Raw genomic sequence first — 18,072 nt, 5'->3', positions numbered from 1 at the left:
CTGCCTTTTGACAAGAACTGCCTTTACACATAAGCTTAAACGTATTTTTAAAATCTATCTTTCTCTAAGTTCAGATTTGTTCTGTGGGTGGAATTCATTACAAAGGAAGGGAGTAGCATCATCGTTCAGATTATAATGGGGGGTTCAACAAGTTTCTCATTTTTTCTTCAGTAAATATTTTTCTTCCTGGGAGGCTTTACCTCTGAAAAGTCCTGGTTTTCAAAGGAATGAGGAGTTTGAAAACAGAAATGGCATTTTGAATCTCTTCTGCTTTTGAGTCCAGAAAATAATAATTGGGTTAGACTGAAGTCTGGCCTGATGCTTTTTTTTTCACGTGCTCTTTTGGCATAAGTATGGCATATAAAATAATCTGCCGTACTCTGAAATCCCTGCTAACCCACCCAGACCAGCTAAGGGAAGTGGGGTAACCCCGATGGCTCAGGCTGGCCCCTGAGCTCCCCACTTTCCTAAGCTCCATTCATGCTTTTCCATGAGAAGTTGCTGTGAGCTTTATTTTTAAAATTATTATTTATTTATTATTATTTATTTATTAATTATTCTTTTTTAAATTATCAATTCGATATCACAGATTTTCAAATCTTTTGCCTAAAAAATAGTAGGTCTTCCTGCAAACCTTTTCCAGGGACACATAGTGCTCTCAATAAGCAGGATGGACTCAGGAAGGTGCGCGCGGGAGGGACAAGGCTGGGGCACGCTTCCAGCACTGCTGATGGGTCCTGGCCCTGAGGATGCATGAACTACCTGATCTGGCAGATGCTCTCCCGGCTGCTTTCGCAAGGTGATGGTAATAGCGAAAGGTTGTTTCTAGGTTCTCTCACCTACTTGGCTTGCGCTCTGCATGGTCCTGCACATCAAACTTAGGTGCTGAATCCACATATCTGGTGCTACTAAGCCTTTCTTTAGCTTTAAATCTTTTGTCCTTTGCAAACTCGAACTGAATTTTAAATTGCACTTGTAATTTGCCCCTGTTCCCACTGGTGGGGTGTCTGTGCATTTCCATGGCCCTGCAAAATAGTTCCTGTGGGTACATTTTCCGTGGGCATAAGGATCAAAGGAGTTTCTGGTGGGTCACAGCGCAGGGTTGGCTCCATTTGTGGCCAGTTTTGTTCATTCGGTCTCTGGCTGTGGTGGTCTGATCACAAACTGCTTCAGGTCTCAGCACAGGAGGAGAGAGGAAAGGGGCTTGACTGGCACCTCATCTTTCCTGGAGGGTCTGTACTGCCTCAGCTCACCAGCTGGCAACCTGTGGCTCAGGTCTCACTTGAAATGGTAAATTAAGGGGTCACAATCCCTTAAAGGCCAGGAGAGGAATGGCAGGTACAAGGTGATGCAACCTTGCTCCATCCTCCTACCACCAGAGCACAGACCTTCTGCTGGTGAGTCATCTGCACCGTGGCCTTCTTAGCACGGGGCCCACCTGCCTTGATGTAAACAACGCTTTCCTCAGCATTCACCAGTTTTACTGCTGTCCCTTGTGTTCTTGGTCATTGATACAGGCCATTTTTGCAATCTTTGCTTTATATTCTTCCTTCTAGTGCTTTCAAACACAGCCATTTCCATTCGCGCTCCATGCACAGCACTCCTGCTGTCGCTGTGGTGGGTCTTCGCATGGCTCTGCTGTGCTGAGCTCCGCCACGCTGGGTCTGTTCAACACAAAAGGATGACCGTGGGTTTGCATGGGAATGTTGGCTTCACCCCAGATACGTAGCTCCTCAGCTGCTGTAGCTGGAACAGCCCTAGTTTAGTAACCGAGGTGAGGCGACTTTGCAGCTTTTACCCAATCAGCTTTTACCCAGTGACCTTGAAATATGATTGAACATAACTGAAGAAACTAGCTCTTATCAGCTTATTACTTGCCATATCACTAGAGCAGCTTTGAGCTAGGTGTGACCGAGCAGCTTTGAGCTAGGTGCATTTACTCCTTTCCTGCTGGACCAGAGCCTCATCAGGAGGAGATAAATCATTGCTTTCCTTTAACTTATTCCAGGATGTGGAGTGACCCAAGTTTTTCTCCTTGCAAGCTATGGATGCAAATCCATGGCAGGGTGGGAATCTTTTGGTATTTTTTGTGTACTCAGGCTTAACAAAGTTGTAACTGAATTCAGGGTGAAGCTGGATGATGCAGTCGCGTCCTTCGTGTTACCCATGCATGCAGGTAATTTCTTTCTTTTACCATTTCTTCTGATATGGGACATTACTGAATCATAGCAGCGGCTTCAGGGCAGCCTGGAGGTTTTGCTCATGGGAGGGATTAATTTGTGGCTTGGGTGCCTGGAGCACCATGAGGTATGGGGATCGGAGGTGAGGCTGGCTGATGGAGGTGTCTTCTCGAGGCAGCTTGGCAAAGCGAGCACCCCAGGGCAGGCAGGTTTTATCGATGGTGGCTGGATGTGCTGGCACAGAGGTAAGTGGAGAGGACACGGGAGCGGTTTGTGGGGGGCTTGGTGGTAGCCTTGGATACAGCTGTGGTTAGAGGAGATACAGGTGACGGGGCACAGGAGGTGCACGGGCAACCCTATTTGCACAATATACTGGCCTGGGTTTTGCAGCTTCTCAATTACAGCTGTTCTGAGGACACCTTTGGTGTGACATTTGCAGTGGGTTGGTAATATGCTCAGAGTGTGAGATGACACAAGTTATTTGTATTGTCTCTATTATTTATTATGGGCATCCTTTGTGTATTTAAAATTAAAATTGGACAAAACCTTATGTTTGATACAACCTTCTATTAATGGGGCTCACCAGTGACTGGGCTAGTGGTGTTGATAGTGTAGCACAGTGTACCCCACAAAAAGGTCCTCCTGTTTCCCCTGCTGCTTTCTATCTCCCTTATCTCTGCAGATCACAGAATCACAGAATCACAGAATCGTTTAGGTTGGAAAAGACCTTTAAGATCATCGAGTCCAACCATAAACCTAACACTACCAAGACCACCACTATACCATGTCCCTAAGTACCTCATCCAAACGGCTTTTAAATACCTCCAGGGATGGCGACTCAACCACTTCCCTGGGCAGCCTGTTCCAATGCTTGACAACCCTTTCGGTGAAGTAAAATTTCCTAATATCCAGTCTAAACCTCCCCTGGCGCAACTTGAGGCCATTTCCTCTTGTCCTATCACTTGTTACTTGGGAGAAGAGACCGACCCCACCTCCCTACAACCTCCTTTCAGGTAGCTGTAGAGAGCAATAAGGTCTCCCCTCAGCCTCCTTTTCTCCAGGCTAAACAACCCCAGTTCCCTCAGCCGCTCCCCATCAGACTTCTGCTCCAGACCCTTCCCCAGCTTCGCTGCCCTTCTCAAAGGCAGTCTTACTCCACAGCAGCCTGGTCGCGATGCCAGAACTGCAGCGGATGTCACTGTGACACTAATTGCAACAGCAGCATTTGGGATTTCCCCGTTTGACACTTTCTACCCCAATAATGATTTCTGCAGAGGCAGAGGACAGCTCACTAGTGTCCCCCAGTGTACCTCAAGCATACAACTCTCCTAACTTTATCAGCTTAGGAAAATAAAAAAAAAAAAGAGAGAAAAAAACCTTTCTAACTATCAGAACTCCTCCCTTGCACCTTTAAATGAAGGTTGCACGTTGGACCCCTGTTAAGGGGTTGCCCATGGAAGGAGATGCTGCGTTGGCTGCAGCTGGAGACCCACGGGCAGGGGCCCGGTCGGACACCCCCAGGGTTGTCTCTTGCTACTCACGGGTTTCCTCTTCATCTCCCATTTGTAAAGGGGTTTTACACCGTATTTGTGACAAAGTGAGCAAGCATCAGCAATAAAAACCGACGCAGATGCTGTTACAGGAATAATTATTGGCTTATTAACACAAAAATTACAGAATATTTTGCAGTTTAGGCAGAATTTCAGAGCCCAAACCGGAATTAGTGTTTTCAACAAAACAGAGACACGTTGAGTGCGAGAAGGGAGACAGAGGTCTGCCACGGGCTGTCCCTGCTGCAGGAGAGGAGGGCTGACCTCTAGGCACTGAGGAAGGTGCTGATGACAGAGCAGGGCTGGGAATGGTCATGGGTTCGGCCAGGACATGAGGGCGAAGGCAGGATTTGGTAAGGAGGAAGCTGGTGGGACCTGTAGATGTTCCCAGGCCCCTTGCAGTGGGAGGACAGCCCTTATAGCCCCTTCGGTTGGGCTCTGCGGTGGGGCGAGGGGAAAGCCAGCAAAGAGGCATGGCCATGCCTGGCTGCTCTGAGATCCAGGCTACCTGGGCCCAAGCCAAAAAGGGTTTTCAGCTGGTGGAAGAAGCACGTAAATCAGGAATCCTCATCCCCAAGTCCTGCCCTGCACCTTTTGCCCCAGAGAAACATTGTCCTGTCATCTGCTCGGTCCCTCCCTCCGGCAAAGGCAGGACATTTTCCAGCATCAGCGGATTTTCTTTAGATACAGGTGAATCCCGTTCTTGGAGCGAAGGATGATCTGAGGTATTTTGCAGGGAGGCTTGGCGGGATCGGGCGAGAGCTCGAAGCGGAGCAGGGTCAGGGCCAGTGCCACCTTCATCTCGTTCATGGCAAACTGCTGCCCGATGCAGTTCCTGGGGTAAAACAGAGCAGCTCAGCCACCCGATCTCAGCATGGGCACCACCCCATGGCTGGATCCCAGCCCTTTCACACCAGCACACAACCCTTCCCCTCTGCAGCTCTGGGGGCCCCGGGCAGCGTTTTGGGTGGCAAAAGCAGGGGCATGGGCTGAGCAGGGGAAATCTGGGGGTGCATCGGGGGAGAGGAGCTCCTGGATGTGTGTTCAATGAGCACAGAGGGGGAGGGGAGATGGGGAAGCCAAAGGAGAGGCCAGCAGAGCCGAGGCAGCGGGTTTCCAAGCAGGAGGATCTGCAACACGTTTGCCTTGTTGGGGTGAGCACAGGGCAAAGAGAAGGATTGGAAGGAGGGGACAAGGGGATCAAAGGATGAGGGGGTGGGATGGGGTTTCTGCATCAAGGAGAGAAGGAGAGCAGGAGAGCCCAGGATGCTGCAGGCTCCCTGCATGATGCCAGCAGGATGCTCGGCAGCTTTGGGACCCCGCTCCCCATCCCCAAGAGGGGCCCGGCGATGTTTCCTTCCCGTTTTGCCTGCTGGTATCAGAACCCCTCTGCGGCACAAACGCTTGTTATATGCTCGTGAGCTATTTAACGCTGCAGGGCCAGGACTTCAGGTGGCGGTCTCTGAAAGCACTCTGCGAGTGCTTCCCCGATAGCCATTATAACAGCAGCACACACTTCTTGGGCTGAGCAGTTTCCAAGGACGCATGTTTTCTCTCCCCACTACTCCTTCAGCGTTCAATACACTTTACCTCATTCCAGCAGAAAAAGGCAGAAAGGCGTGAGAGTGTCTGCCGGAGATGTTCTCCGGGGAAAACCGCAAAGGGTCAAACACCTGGAAATGAAGAATACGCAGCAAGAAAAAGCAATTATTTCGGGAACACAGTTCTGACCAGTATCTTCAGAAATGCGACACCCCATAATTTCTGAACAACCCCATTGGAGAGAGAATTCATTTTGAGATGGACTGCAACTCATACACCAGACTCCCTTGCTTTCCACTGGGCAATGGTGTTGCCAAGACAAACCAGACATAGATATGAAGAAAACTGGGGAGCCAGGACTCAATTCTCCACCTGAAGGCTGAGCAAAAAAAATCATCTTTTTGCCTGTTAATACAACAAGCTCTTCGGAGCACTTTGTCTTACTGGTTGGGCAGCACCCAGCCCTAACGCTGCTGTCTGACCGCCCTGTGCCGCAGCTGGCCGAGACTAACACAAGGTGGTCAGGACTGTCGTGGTTTAGCCCCAGCCGGCAGCCAAGCACCCCGCAGCCGCTCGCTCACTTCCCTCCCCCCCGGTGGGATGGGGGAGAGAATCGAAAGAGCAAAAGTAAGAAAACTCGTGGGTTGAGATAATAACAGTTTAATAATTGGAACAAAATAATAGTAATAATAATAATGAATTCTAATGAGAGGGAAAAAAACAATGAGAGAGAGAGAGGAACAAAACCCAAAGGGGGGGGGGGGGGGGGGGAAGGAAAATATATATATAAAGAAAAAAAAAATTACAACCGCTCACCACCCGCTGACCGACGCCCAGCCAGTCCCCGAGCAATGATCGCTACCCCCCGGGCAACTCCCCCCAGTTTATATACTGGGCATGACATCATATGGTATGGAATAGCCCTTTGGTCAGTTTGGATCAACTCTCCTGGCTGTGCCCCCTCCCACTTCTTGGGCACCTGGCAGAGCATGGGGAGCTGAAGGGGGAAAGAATCCTTGACCAATGTAAACACCGCTTAGCGACAGCCAAAACATCAGCGTGTTATCAATATTCTTATACTAAAATCCAAAGCACAGCACTATACCAGCTACTAGAAAGAAAACTAACTCTATCCCAGCCGAAACCAGGACAATGTCTCAGCCAAAGATGCTCAGCAGCAAGGGAGGGCTCTGCTCTCCTGCTAACAGGTGAAGAGGGCATTTGAAGAGGCACAGCATAAAGGGGAAAAATTATTAGAAGGGCAAAAGAAAACTTACCAAAGGGTCTTTCCATACCGTGGGGTTTCTATGAATGAGATAAATGCTTATTGCAGCGATGCTGCCTGTAAAGCAATCGAGGAGGAGAAAAGGGCTCAGTGACAAAGAAACTAAAGGAGAAGTTGCAGCCCGCTCACACAAAGGTCTGTCTAAATCATCATGGTCTTATCTGTCAACTGGAAACCAATGAGGGTTTTGTCATTGGCTTCAGAGAAAACTAAATATTTTCCATTTGTTTAGTTGTAAGCAGCCAAACAGTGGAAATGAGGAAGGCACTGGCACCATAGGCACATTGTCCCCCCACCGACTCTGCCCACTTGTGTGCTAAATCAGAGAAGGAAAGCAGCAGCACAGGGCAATTCCCACACCACAGGCCAGGATGGCACTGGTCCCCATCCCCCTGTGCCTGCAGTTTGCCAAAATGGGTGAACCATGGGCTCGTGCTTGGCCAGGAAGAGAAGGGGCTTTGGGCACAGGCACAGCTGCCCTATAGCAGTGGTGGCAGGAAGGATGCCATGGTGATACTGCTGTGCAACCCAGACCTCAGTCTATCCACGGGATGCCAACATCTGCACAGTCCTATCTGAACATCTGCGCCGGCGAGGACCAGGTCACAGAGGCAGGGCTGTCGCCTTTGCTCTGCGGCAGGCAGCGAGACGTCCAAGAGCACGATTTTGTGAAGGGGAACAGGATCTACAGACCTTCTGGCAAGGTGCGACCATCGGGGAAGGTGATGGGTTTGCTGAGCTGCCGGGACACGCCAGGCACCGGTGGGTAAAGGCGAAGGCTCTCCCTGATGCACATGGTGCTGTAAGTCATCTTGCCCAGGTCCTCCCTGCCGGGACAGAGGCAGGCTGAGCCGCACGCTCCCTCCGCTGCCCTGTGCCGGGAGGCCCCTTGCCCCACGGCCATCAGCCCCCTGGGCAGACCCCCTTGCAACAGATGGGGCGTACAGAGGGACACACAACGTCCAACCACGGCTTGCTGCAAAGCTGGGGACCCCAAGACACCTCTGAACAACCTTAACAACCTCAACACCCTCTGAACAGGCTCAAATGCAAAGTGACAGTGAAAGGTGAAAAGCCGCAACCACAACATCCTGTGGCGAGAAAACAGGAGAGAGCAAAGGGCAATGTTGGTGGCCGAGATCTTGGCACGGCATCCAGCATGTCCTCCTGGTCTGGGATGGGTTTTTTTTCTTGTCTGCCCTGGCAATAGGAGCCCTGAAGCCCTGAAGGGCAGGGAGGCAGATTTAGCTGAAGGATGCAGTATCTGCTCCATCCTCTGAAGTCCCTGTGCACGCAGCAACCTTACAAATCAGTCCTTTACCACCTTTTGAGCCTTGAAGACATTGCTCACTTAGAAATACCGGCGATGGGAAAAAGTTACCAGCTGAGGAAATGTGCACTGAACCTTACCACTGAAGCGTCTCCCGGTCCCCCAGGATCCCCTGGATCTCGTCCCGGCACCGTGCCTGGTGCTCGGGGTGTGATGCCAGGCAGTACAAGAGCCAGGAGATCCCACTGGCCGTTGTATCGTGGCCCTCAAACATGAACGTGTCCACCTCGGCACGCAGGTCCTCATCGGACAGTCCAGCTCCGTTCTCGTCCTAACAGCCCAGAGACACTTTCAGTGGCCCATATATATGTATATATAAAAACTATATTCATTATAGTGGCCCATATATATATATATATATATAAAATGGAATATCCCAGGAGGAGACATTATATTCTTTCAACTATTGCAAAGCGGGGTGGTGATGCCCCTGTGATACGTATAAACAAAATAAATCTCTGTTTAGACTGAATTCAGGGCCTCTTTTCCTTTGCTTATAAATCCCTTTATCCGCCCGCCATATTAAACCAGCAAGACTATGAAACCCCTCTGTGTGTTGTATTCCCCAACAGAGGCTATCAACGTCACTCCTTGCCACTCACTTTGGCACACAGCAGAATGTCCAAGAAGTCCAAATGTCTCTTCTTCTGGATCTTTTCAAATTCCTCTTCATCTTTAAGGGACTCCTTTCGCTCATGGATCACCTTGTCTGGGGAAGAAATAGTTAAAGGTTCAGCAGGGGCAGGAGATGCTGAGCTTCAAAATTGTCCTGCCAAAGCAAAGCTCACCCAAGGGGGTGACCACCGCTCAGTTCATGATGCATGGGACGTGTGCTTCTGCATCCCAGGCAGTTTGGCCTTTTCAGCAGCAAATGCTGTGCACATTACCATCCTTTTCTGCAAACTCCTTTGTCCACCACAGACTCCTCAGCCTATTTTACCCACCCCTCCTGCATTAAAATCACACCTGGCCTGGAGAGGAAAGTCATTCCTTGCATTGGTGTTGCCTGCAGCACCCATCCCTTGTCTCACCGGTCTCTGGTCATTTAACAGGAGCGTTTCCAGAGGGGAATTCCTCCGTTAGTCCAGTGTAATAACCCAGGAGCTGTGAGACCCCCTTGCTTCATGCCTAGATCAGACCACTGCTGCAAGCTGATGCTCTGCTTGGACCCTGGCTCCGAGCCTCCGGGCAGGATCACTGCATGGGCAAGGAGGTAACTTGACTGCCTCTGGTCAGCCCTCACCCACCCTGCTCAAAAGCTTTGGGAGAGGATGAAGGCAGGGAATACCTGTGTGGTCGTGAGCGAGCTGGCAGACCTTCCTGAACCGATATCCGTGGGGGCTGAGCCAGTAAATGATGTCGTTGTGGTAGGGGAAGATGCGGAGGCGCTGGTGCACCATGTGGCATAGGTCATAGACAGCCTGGATGTAGGTGTTTTTCCTGGGGAGAGGGGAATGGTGGAAGTTTGTAAATTTGGGACCAACACGACAAGCAATTTGCCCACTTCCCTTCGGAGCCGCAAACCTTCTGCCAGGGTTTGGGGCAGCCAGCACTGACCTGTTGGTCTGGCAGTTGCTGTGACAACTGAAGGCACATTTCATGATGCTATTGAGAGTCATCAAGCTGACGTGCTCGAAGAGCTCCACCGGTTTCCCATCTGTGATCAGCTGTTCCCACTTATCCTAGGGTGCAAAGGAGACAGAAACGAGAAGGCAAGGGACAGTTCTGCACGATCTGCAGTCACCCTCTGGTTAAATGAGTGCTCAGCTAGGGATACATCCCAGAGAAATGGAAAAAAAGAAGAGGATCTCTTAGTTGTCATCAAAATCCCAGAAGCCAAGAGCGGGATGGTTAATACAAGATTTGCCTCAGGCAGCTGCTACTCTCAGATCCTGGCAGCAGTGAGCCCTGGTACACCCTGCCCTGGGGCAAAGACACCCCGGAGAAGCCCAGGATGGGCGTATTGCTGCATGAGGGGGCATGTTACCAAAGTCTTTCTTAGGGTGCAGTGTGTTCCCCGCACAAGAGCAGCATACGCTGGCATTGGGCTTCAACGAGTCTGTGTTTTCTGTCTCTCTCTTACAAGCACATATGACGTTGGTGCCTTTGGCGTCTAAGATGCAAGCTTCCATCTCACGATCTCTCTCCCACTGTGTTTTTCCAGCATATAATGTAGGAGCTCTTGCTCAACTCTTCCCATAGGGGATCCCTACAGAAACTATAAATATAGTGTCTCTCTTGCCTGGCAGACACGAAATGATGTCGAATCCTCTGTCCCTTTGTGGCTGTAAGGAACCAGCGGACTCAAAAGCTGAGAAAGGGAGGAGATGGAGGAGCACAGTCACATCTGAGCTCCCACAGCATGAAACCAGGCTGGGGAACAGGGCTTATATGGACAGACTTATGTCCTTAGCACATACAAAGATTGCCACCTGGTGGCATGGGCTCCCACAATAGGCACTTTGCATTGTCTGCAAGGAATTATAAACTGCCAGGTGCTTGTGTGCATTGCAAAAGCTCTCCTGGCTCTCCACCCCCCAGCTCCTGGCTGCTCCCTGGGCCGGTGGGAGGGAGGACAGCCAGGATCCATGTGCAGCTGCTGGGGAGGTTGGATGGAGGGAGGCAAAGGAGAAGGAATAGATCTGGCACTCAGACTCCTGACGGTTCACGTGCACAAAGCCTGGTGCTCCTCACCTGTAATTCACACTGGTTTCCATCGTGCCCAGGACTGATGGATGGAAGAACAGTGCAGTTTCACTGTGTATTAGGCAAGGCAGGGATTGCAATCCAGTCATGGGCATGTTGACAGCAAATGATACCCTTTAGCCTTAGGTCACAGCGTAGCTCTGCTCCAACCTTTGTATTTTTGGGATTTATTATGAACCTGTATTTACTTCAATTTTTCATTTACAAAAACGCCTTACAAAAAGTTGCAGTTGGGATTGAGATTATGCACAGTTTGGGGACGGCAGTAACATTAATCCTCAAATCTTAGCCACAGAGCCCAAAGCAGTACCAGAGACATAGTCCTCGCAGGGAGGCTCAACCTGCTTGTTCGTTCCAGCCCACGCTCAGGGATTTGAGGTGGCTCAGAAACCTTGACCGTCACAGCCTTACACAGTCCTTACACTTACCAGGTTGTGAGTAAGAGCACTGCAAGAAAACCCTGCTCCAGCATTTACCTTCTAACCAGTCAGGATCAGGGAAAAGAAAACAGGCCAGAGCGAGGAGCATCAGATATGAGTCCTACCAGCATCACGTTAGTAGACTCTGCCATCAGGGCCACGTACGGTTTCAAGATGTCGTAATGAAACCCTGGAGTCAGGAGTTTTCGATGTTGGTGCCATTTTGGCCCATGTAAGATCAGCAACCCGTTCCCTGGGGAAACACAGGCAAGGTACGTTTTGCTGGGCACGAGCAGGCTGCTTTCACCTGCAGGCAGACACAAGCCTCCGCCTGCAAGGAGCATGATTAAATCTGCTGTCTAAGCTGCTACGAGAGAGTGTTTCCAAATGTTGCTGTCAGCTCCAGGGTTCCCTGGGCTGAGCAGAGCCCCGCTCACTGAAACCACACAGCGCTGCCTCTGAAAAGAAACACCAGCACTGCTGGAGCTGAGAAGTTCAGATCGGCAGATGCATTTTCCTCCGGTCCTCCACTGAATCTGAGCTTCTCCCATCACCGCCCTTTGCTAACTATGGACGTGTAAGCGGTTCTCATTTGTACGTATGACTATGTCTGAACTTCCTTTCCTCGTATCACAAAAAATAGCATTACGTAGTACCTTTTTCAATAAATGTAATAATTTCAGGAAGCTTTTAGCTATAGCTGCATCAAGGAATAAGCACAATGCTGTTTATTTATAGCATGTTCTTGACTAACTTCAGAATCATTCCTGGTAGGCAAAGCCCTGGGAATACATACCGATCCATGGGACAAGGTGTTTATAGCTGATGTTATCCTTGGGATCTGTAAAAAAAATCATCAAAAAAGGGAAAAGAAAATGGTAAATGTTTCACCAGAACCAATCTACTGGTTTGCACCTTAAGCTCCCTCTGGGCTCTCACTTTTGGTGGGGTATGAAACAGAATTGGTAGCATCCCTGCAGAATTCAACAGTATTTCACAACAAAACAACACTGTTTGGCCCAGCTGCAAGAAACACTTATAAAAGCAGATGCCCAGACCTGAATAAACAAGAATATTGGTAGTCCAAAGTCTGTGCTGTGTGATAAACGATTAACCCTCCCAGACAGCACTGTTTAGCACCTTCCTCTCTTGATGTACTAAAGATATGGCTCTGCAGTAGGAGCCAGGGGTCTGAGCTGAGAAAAAAGCTTCCAGCTGTCTTCTCCTTGCTGGGGTCAGGCACCGAGAAGGAGCCTGCTCAAGGAGCACTTGAGGAAGTTTGATTTGCCAGATTTGGAGGGGCCCCCATCACCCCCGCAGCCCTGTGCCTGAAGCGCCGAGGGCACGGCACGAAGGAGGGGTCTCTCTCCATGCCTTTAGATGACTTCTGCAAGACGACCTCTTGCAGAAATCTGCAGGCTATGGTTGTTGCTCCACAGCTGAAGGCATCATATTCTCACCTCCTCTGGCCAAGAGAGCTTTGGCATAGTCAGGATGGGTGACAACCAGGAATGCTGAGAAACTCCCAAACCAGAGAGGGTGAGCGTATAGGTACTTCTGTGCCCAGATCTCCACCTTGTCCAGCACCTCTTCCTCCTTGAGAAACTGTAGTTGTGGGGAAGTAAAAAGAGAAAGAATACTTAGATTCAGAGGAAAAAATAAGTAATCTCCCAAACCACTGTCTTAAAAAGCTCAAGGTCTTTCTGTATCACAAAACCAAGTAATGGCAAACGAGGTGCTGTCCCTCTGGGTTTGCAGAGCATCAGAAGTAGAGATGCTTGTTACTTTTAAACCTCATATAAAATAATTTTTCCTTATCAATAGACCCTAACCATAGAGAACATCCTTAGGGACAGTGGCGGTGCCTATCAGTGCATGAACGTTATCTGCTCTTTTTCCGTGGCCACCCCAAAGAAGACGCAGATTTGCCCCAGACAGCATCTGCATTTTATGGCGTGCAAATACGTTCTCACTTGCACATGGCTGAGCAATTAGCACCCTGCAGTCGTGAGAAAATACAGCAGCACTTTTACAGCAGCCAACGGCACTGCTGCTGTGTCTGCCCCGGTGAAACGGTGCCTCCTGACTGGGAAACCTGGGCCACAGCTTCCTCCAGCCATTTAGGCGGAGAAGGCCAGTGTCCAGGTAAAATTCAGCAGAATGAGTCCACAGTCACCGACAGAGTGTACAGAGGAGGGGACGCTGGTTAATAACATCAGATTAGGATTTCACTGATTTCCCAGAATTGAATTTAATAGGTGATGAAGAGCTGGTGCTCCCAGAAAGGTTCATCTCTGGTCCATGCGAGCTGCACGCTGAGGAGTAATGTGAGCACCAGCATTCATATCAGTGACACTGGCAGGTTCACTCTTCAAAAGTGACCACCATTTTATTGCTTTTATAGCCAGTGTTGTTGTATATTAAACAGGCAATAGCCAGAGAACAAGTGCAATGATCGGTGGAAAGATCCAAAGTCATAGGCAGAGAAAAAAAGACCACAGAGACAAAATCATGTAAGAATTCCCTTTTCTTTGAACAGAAACTACTCTGCCACAATATGCAGGGGGAAAGATTTTGGTGAGCTAGGGCTGACGTAGCTGCTGCTGCTTTGACTTGAAGCTTGAAGTTCAATTACATCTGCATACTGGTGTAGAAATCAGCCACAAAGTCACCCTGTTGACTGAGTCAAGTGAATATTTGCTCAACTGCTTTGGTGCCGAGTTATGTCAGCTCAGCTTTTCGTTTGGCTAGTGTTTCTCAACCTGGGACATGGCTTGTACGCAAATAATCACCCACGTCAGACCTGTCTCGGAGAGGATGCTCAGGAGCCACGGGGCGTCTGCCAGGGCACTGTGCAGGCTGCGTGGGGGCACGGCCAGGCTCCGTGCACCAAGGCTGAGCCCCCTTCCCTGCGAGCCGGGGGTCCCTGCAGCACGTCCCGTGTGTCTCCCGCATTTGGCAGAATGACAAACTACATCCAGTTATCATTTATGGTAGTGTACTGGTTTTGGCTGGGATAGAGTTAATTTTCTTCCTAGTAGCTAATACAGTGCTGTGTTTTGGATTTAGTATGAGAATAATGTTGATAACACGCTGATCTTTTAGTTGTTGCTAAGTAATGTGTACACTAGTGAAGGACTTTTCAGCTTCCATGCTCTGCCAGGCGCACAAGGAGCTGGGAGGGGGCACAGCCAGGATAGTTGATCCAAACTGCCCAAAGGGCTATTCCATACCATATGCTGTCATGCTCAGTATAGAAACTGGGGGCAGTTGGCTGGGGGGCAGCGATTGCTGCTCAGGGACTGGCTGGGCATCAGTCGGTGGGTGGTGAGCGGTTGCAGCACTTTTTTTTCCCCCTGGGTTTTGTTCCTCTCTTGCTCTCTTGTTGTTTTCCTTTTCATTACAATTTATTTTTTTTCCCAATTATTAAACTGTTCTTATCTCAACCCATGAGTTTTCTTACTTTTGCTTTTCCGATTCTCTCCCCCATCCCACTGGGGGGGAGGGTGAGCGAGTGACTGTGTGGTGCTTAGTTGCCGACTGAAGCTAAAGCATAACAGATAGAAAGTTATTGTTCAACTTCTCTTGCTCAAGTTCAAGATTTTGGACTTATTAAAGAGAACCATCAATTTCTCTGGTTGCAGGGATCAAGTTTTGGGGTAGAAGGAGGCAGCCCTCCCCAGCACCCACTCCTTCAGCAATGCCACCAGAAGCGGGGCTTGGCATGGTGCCTTTAGCTGAGTTCATACTTGAACATGTGAAAGTCCCTTTGATACCGCTGCTTGTGCTTCCTCCCATCACAAAATCACAGAAAGCATAAATGGAAGTAATTGGGAGAGGCTGAGCAAGCCTCGCTGGCAGAAGTCCTAATGCTAGAAGCCTTTGCATCCAACCTTGTTTTTGGAGCGCCGGCCTCGGTTTGTGCTATCCCTGCGCTGGCAGAGGGTGGGTTGGGTTTATTTGAGAGGAGAGATTACCACCAAGGTGAGTAACCTCCACCTGCTGTGCCGAGCACTCCCAGGGGCAGAGAGTGTAAAGTTCTGTGGGCTGTGGAGGAACAGGAATGGAAAGCTCCTGCTTCTTAACCAGGGCTCCAGCTACCAGGCTCTGGATTAAGACCATCATTTCTACTTCTTCCTCCCTTGAGGGCTTGAAAAGAAAAGTATAACCCCCCGCTGGGTCTAAGGAAGAAAGGTAAAAGCCTGATCTCATGCGGAAATGCAAGTTTTGAAATGGATCCAACATTAAAAGCATCTGGGAAGAGGCGCTTAAAGGCGCTTTTAATGACTACACACCAATAGGAAATGAAACAAGAAAACACAGGAACTGAAATCTAAGCACGAAGCCGCTCTTTGCTCAATCAAAACCAGGCTGGCTCCCCTCCACCAGCCGCCCGCGCAGGACAGATGCAGGCAAAGGGCTGCCGAGGGACCGACAGCCCCCCGCACCCGCGGGGCAGCTCCCTGCTCTCTCTACTTCCCACCAACTGTGGCCTTGGGAAGTCGGTTTGGCCAGCTCAGGGCTGGCACTCTGGGTTTTAACTAAGCCGTGCTGCTGCAGCGAGACTGAGCAGCTCTGCACACCCTCTCCTGATATTTTAATGTAATTTCTACCGAGTGATTTGGATAAGCAGAGGCTAATACCTAAAAATGCTTTAAAACAAAGTGATGTATTCCCAGGAGATTCACCCAAAGCATGACAAACATTTGAGATACTAAACTGACCTGAATCAAAACTGGCAATTAATCACTTTAAATCAACAGAATAGGAAATGTCAGTGCTCTCCCTGAACACAGCTCTCAGGTCTTCCTCCGAGGTGCATGTGAAGTGAGGTTTACCTCCAAGGTTCAGCATGTGCCCCGAGCATTGCCAGTTTCCTCACTGGCTCAATGAACTGTTGGACTCTGGGGAATTCAGAAGCATTTAATCAGCAAATGATTAAATTTGCAAAACAGGAATTCTTCAAAAAATACGGTACGAGGTAAAAGTTGAGCTGTGAACAACCTAGCCATGATGGGAGCAAGTGATTGGCACAAATGGTTAAATCCCATTCCAGGAGAAATAGTCACAACTGACAAACAGGTGAACATATGTTATTTAACTGCAGTTTTAAAGTCTAACTGGCAGCACAACAAAGCCCTGAACTGGCCCATCTTCGTGCTTACGTTGCCAAAAGACTGCCTGTCCCATCCAGCACAGCAAAACTGGGGCTGCCATGGCAGAGACAAGCCTAAGAGGTCCCTTCCAGATTTCCCAGCTACTTTTCAGGGTTCCAGTTATTTAATGTGCCACAGATTTGGCCAGAGCAGGGCATCGGCAGAGCCCAGGAGAGGTCAGGGCGATCTGAAGCAGCCTTTAGCATGTATGGAAAAGCCTTTCACATCAGGCAGCTCAGTTACTCCTCACAAAGCTGTCGATGGGTGGTGCAAACATGTTTGCCAAGGCAACCACACTGATCTGTGCAGGCAAGAGCATACCTTGGTGAACAGTCATCCATGCCACGAGTGCCCAGAACAAGGCTTGCTTCTGTATGTGGGTTTAGTTAAGTCATGGCTTTAATGCAACCTTATAAAGATCCGTGGCCCTGTGCCAGATGCTGTACCTGGGATGCGTTTTGTGGCTTAAACACGACTCAGACTGATCAATGCCCTGTCTGGCTCAGCCGGCCACGAAGCTGGTGCAAGCTGGCAAGAGAGAGAAGGTGCCTTCGGGCGTTGGGAGCAGCGTGCATCTGCTCAGCGTCGCAGGGGCTGCCGCCACGGCCGTGCCCCGACTTGCACAGGAGCAGCGAGGTGACAGCGGAGCCTGTCCCGGGACAGAGCAGCACGGCCCTGCTGCCCGCAGCACCAGTGCCGGGTTACACCCTGGGACGACCTTGCCCACGCCATGTTCTGTTATGGCTTTCTTGACTTGCCAGCCAGCTACCACCTCCCTCCACCGTGCATTTTGCAGCAGCCTGCATGTGCTGTTCTCTAGGCAGCACAAGCAGAGAACGCAGTTTGTACGGCTGAGAGAAAGGATGCCCACCTTTCCCTTCCCCCTGGGACTGGGAGAAGCCATTCTCCCGGACCACGGATATGAGTCCCACCAGCATCATTCCCCCCCACGCGGGGAAACTGCTCCCCGCACTCCCTCCTTCCCCACCCGCCGCGCAGACCGGGCTCTCGCCCTACCTCGTGGACGTGGCCGAAGAGCCAGTGGGTCGGGTGGCCGGGGAAGTCGGCCAGAGCCCGGAGCAGCTCCCGCCGCCGGTGGTACAGCTGGATGGCCTTCAGCAGGACGCAGGTCAGGCAGAAGACGGCAGCCAAGTGCAGCACCCGGGAGACATCCACGCCCAGCCAGGAGAGCTTCATCCCCCCCGGCGAAGGCAGCGACCGGCCGCCTGCCGCTGCCGGCTGGCTCAGGCGGAGGCCGGCGTCACCCCCCGGGCGCCCCGGCCGGCACCGGCCGCATCCAGCCAATGCAGGGCGGAGAGGCAGGTTCAGAGTCCGAGCGGCTGCCAAATCACGACAGCGCTTGTTGGGAGGGAAGCATCCCGCGGGGCCCGGGGGAACGGCACCGCTCGCCCGCAGAACGGGCTCAAAGCTGCCGCCCGCTCTGCTTCCCCGCCGCCGGCACCGGCTTGCGCCTCGCCGCGGACCGCAGGCGCCCGCAGGGATGCGGACTGAGAAGGGAGGAGAAGGGCCGGCGGCCTGTGCCGGCGGCGGAGCGGCAGCCTGCGGAGGGAGGGCAGCATGCCGGGCACCGCCGGCCGAGCGGGACCTGCCGGGCTGCCTGCCCCGCCTTCCCCCGCCTCTCCCCACCCCGCGGCGGGCTGCGCCCAACTGCCCCGGCCCGGCCCGGCCCGGCCCGGCCCGGGGCGTGCTCGCCCCCCCAAGCCCGGCTGCTGGCCTGGGCACTGCCCCCGGGGAAGACTGCAGAGACCGAGCGCGCTCGGGGCTTTTAGGGAAGAACAGCACAAAGAGCCTGGCTGAGCGAGGGTGTGTAACAGCCGTCCCACCGGGCGTGGGAAGCCGGCGTTTGGGAATAGCGCTCCTGTACATGCAGTTCTTTAGGCTTT

At 51.1% G+C, this 18,072-nt stretch overlaps 1 protein-coding gene across 1 annotated transcript; it reads right to left on the bottom strand.

Moving 5' to 3' along the window:
- Positions 1 to 3,803: 3,803 nt before the first annotated feature.
- On the bottom strand, positions 3,804 to 17,790 carry LOC142412852 (cytochrome P450 4B1-like). The gene is made up of 12 exons (XM_075508717.1): positions 17,186 to 17,790; positions 12,473 to 12,617; positions 11,809 to 11,853; positions 11,138 to 11,265; positions 9,445 to 9,569; positions 9,176 to 9,327; positions 8,490 to 8,596; positions 7,968 to 8,158; positions 7,251 to 7,384; positions 6,550 to 6,614; positions 5,321 to 5,403; positions 3,804 to 4,565 (listed from the first exon to the last, which is right to left on the bottom strand). Exons 1-12 carry the CDS (start codon positions 17,363 to 17,365, stop codon positions 4,397 to 4,399), a joined length of 1,524 nt encoding a protein of 507 aa, XP_075364832.1. The 5' UTR covers positions 17,366 to 17,790; the 3' UTR covers positions 3,804 to 4,396.
- Positions 17,791 to 18,072: the final 282 nt, after the last annotated feature.

The sequence above is a fragment of the Mycteria americana genome, chromosome 7 (genome assembly GCF_035582795.1).
Source record: "Mycteria americana isolate JAX WOST 10 ecotype Jacksonville Zoo and Gardens chromosome 7, USCA_MyAme_1.0, whole genome shotgun sequence".
NCBI classification, from domain to species: Eukaryota; Metazoa; Chordata; class Aves; order Ciconiiformes; family Ciconiidae; genus Mycteria; species Mycteria americana.
This window is presented reverse-complemented; position numbering and strand designations above follow the sequence as displayed.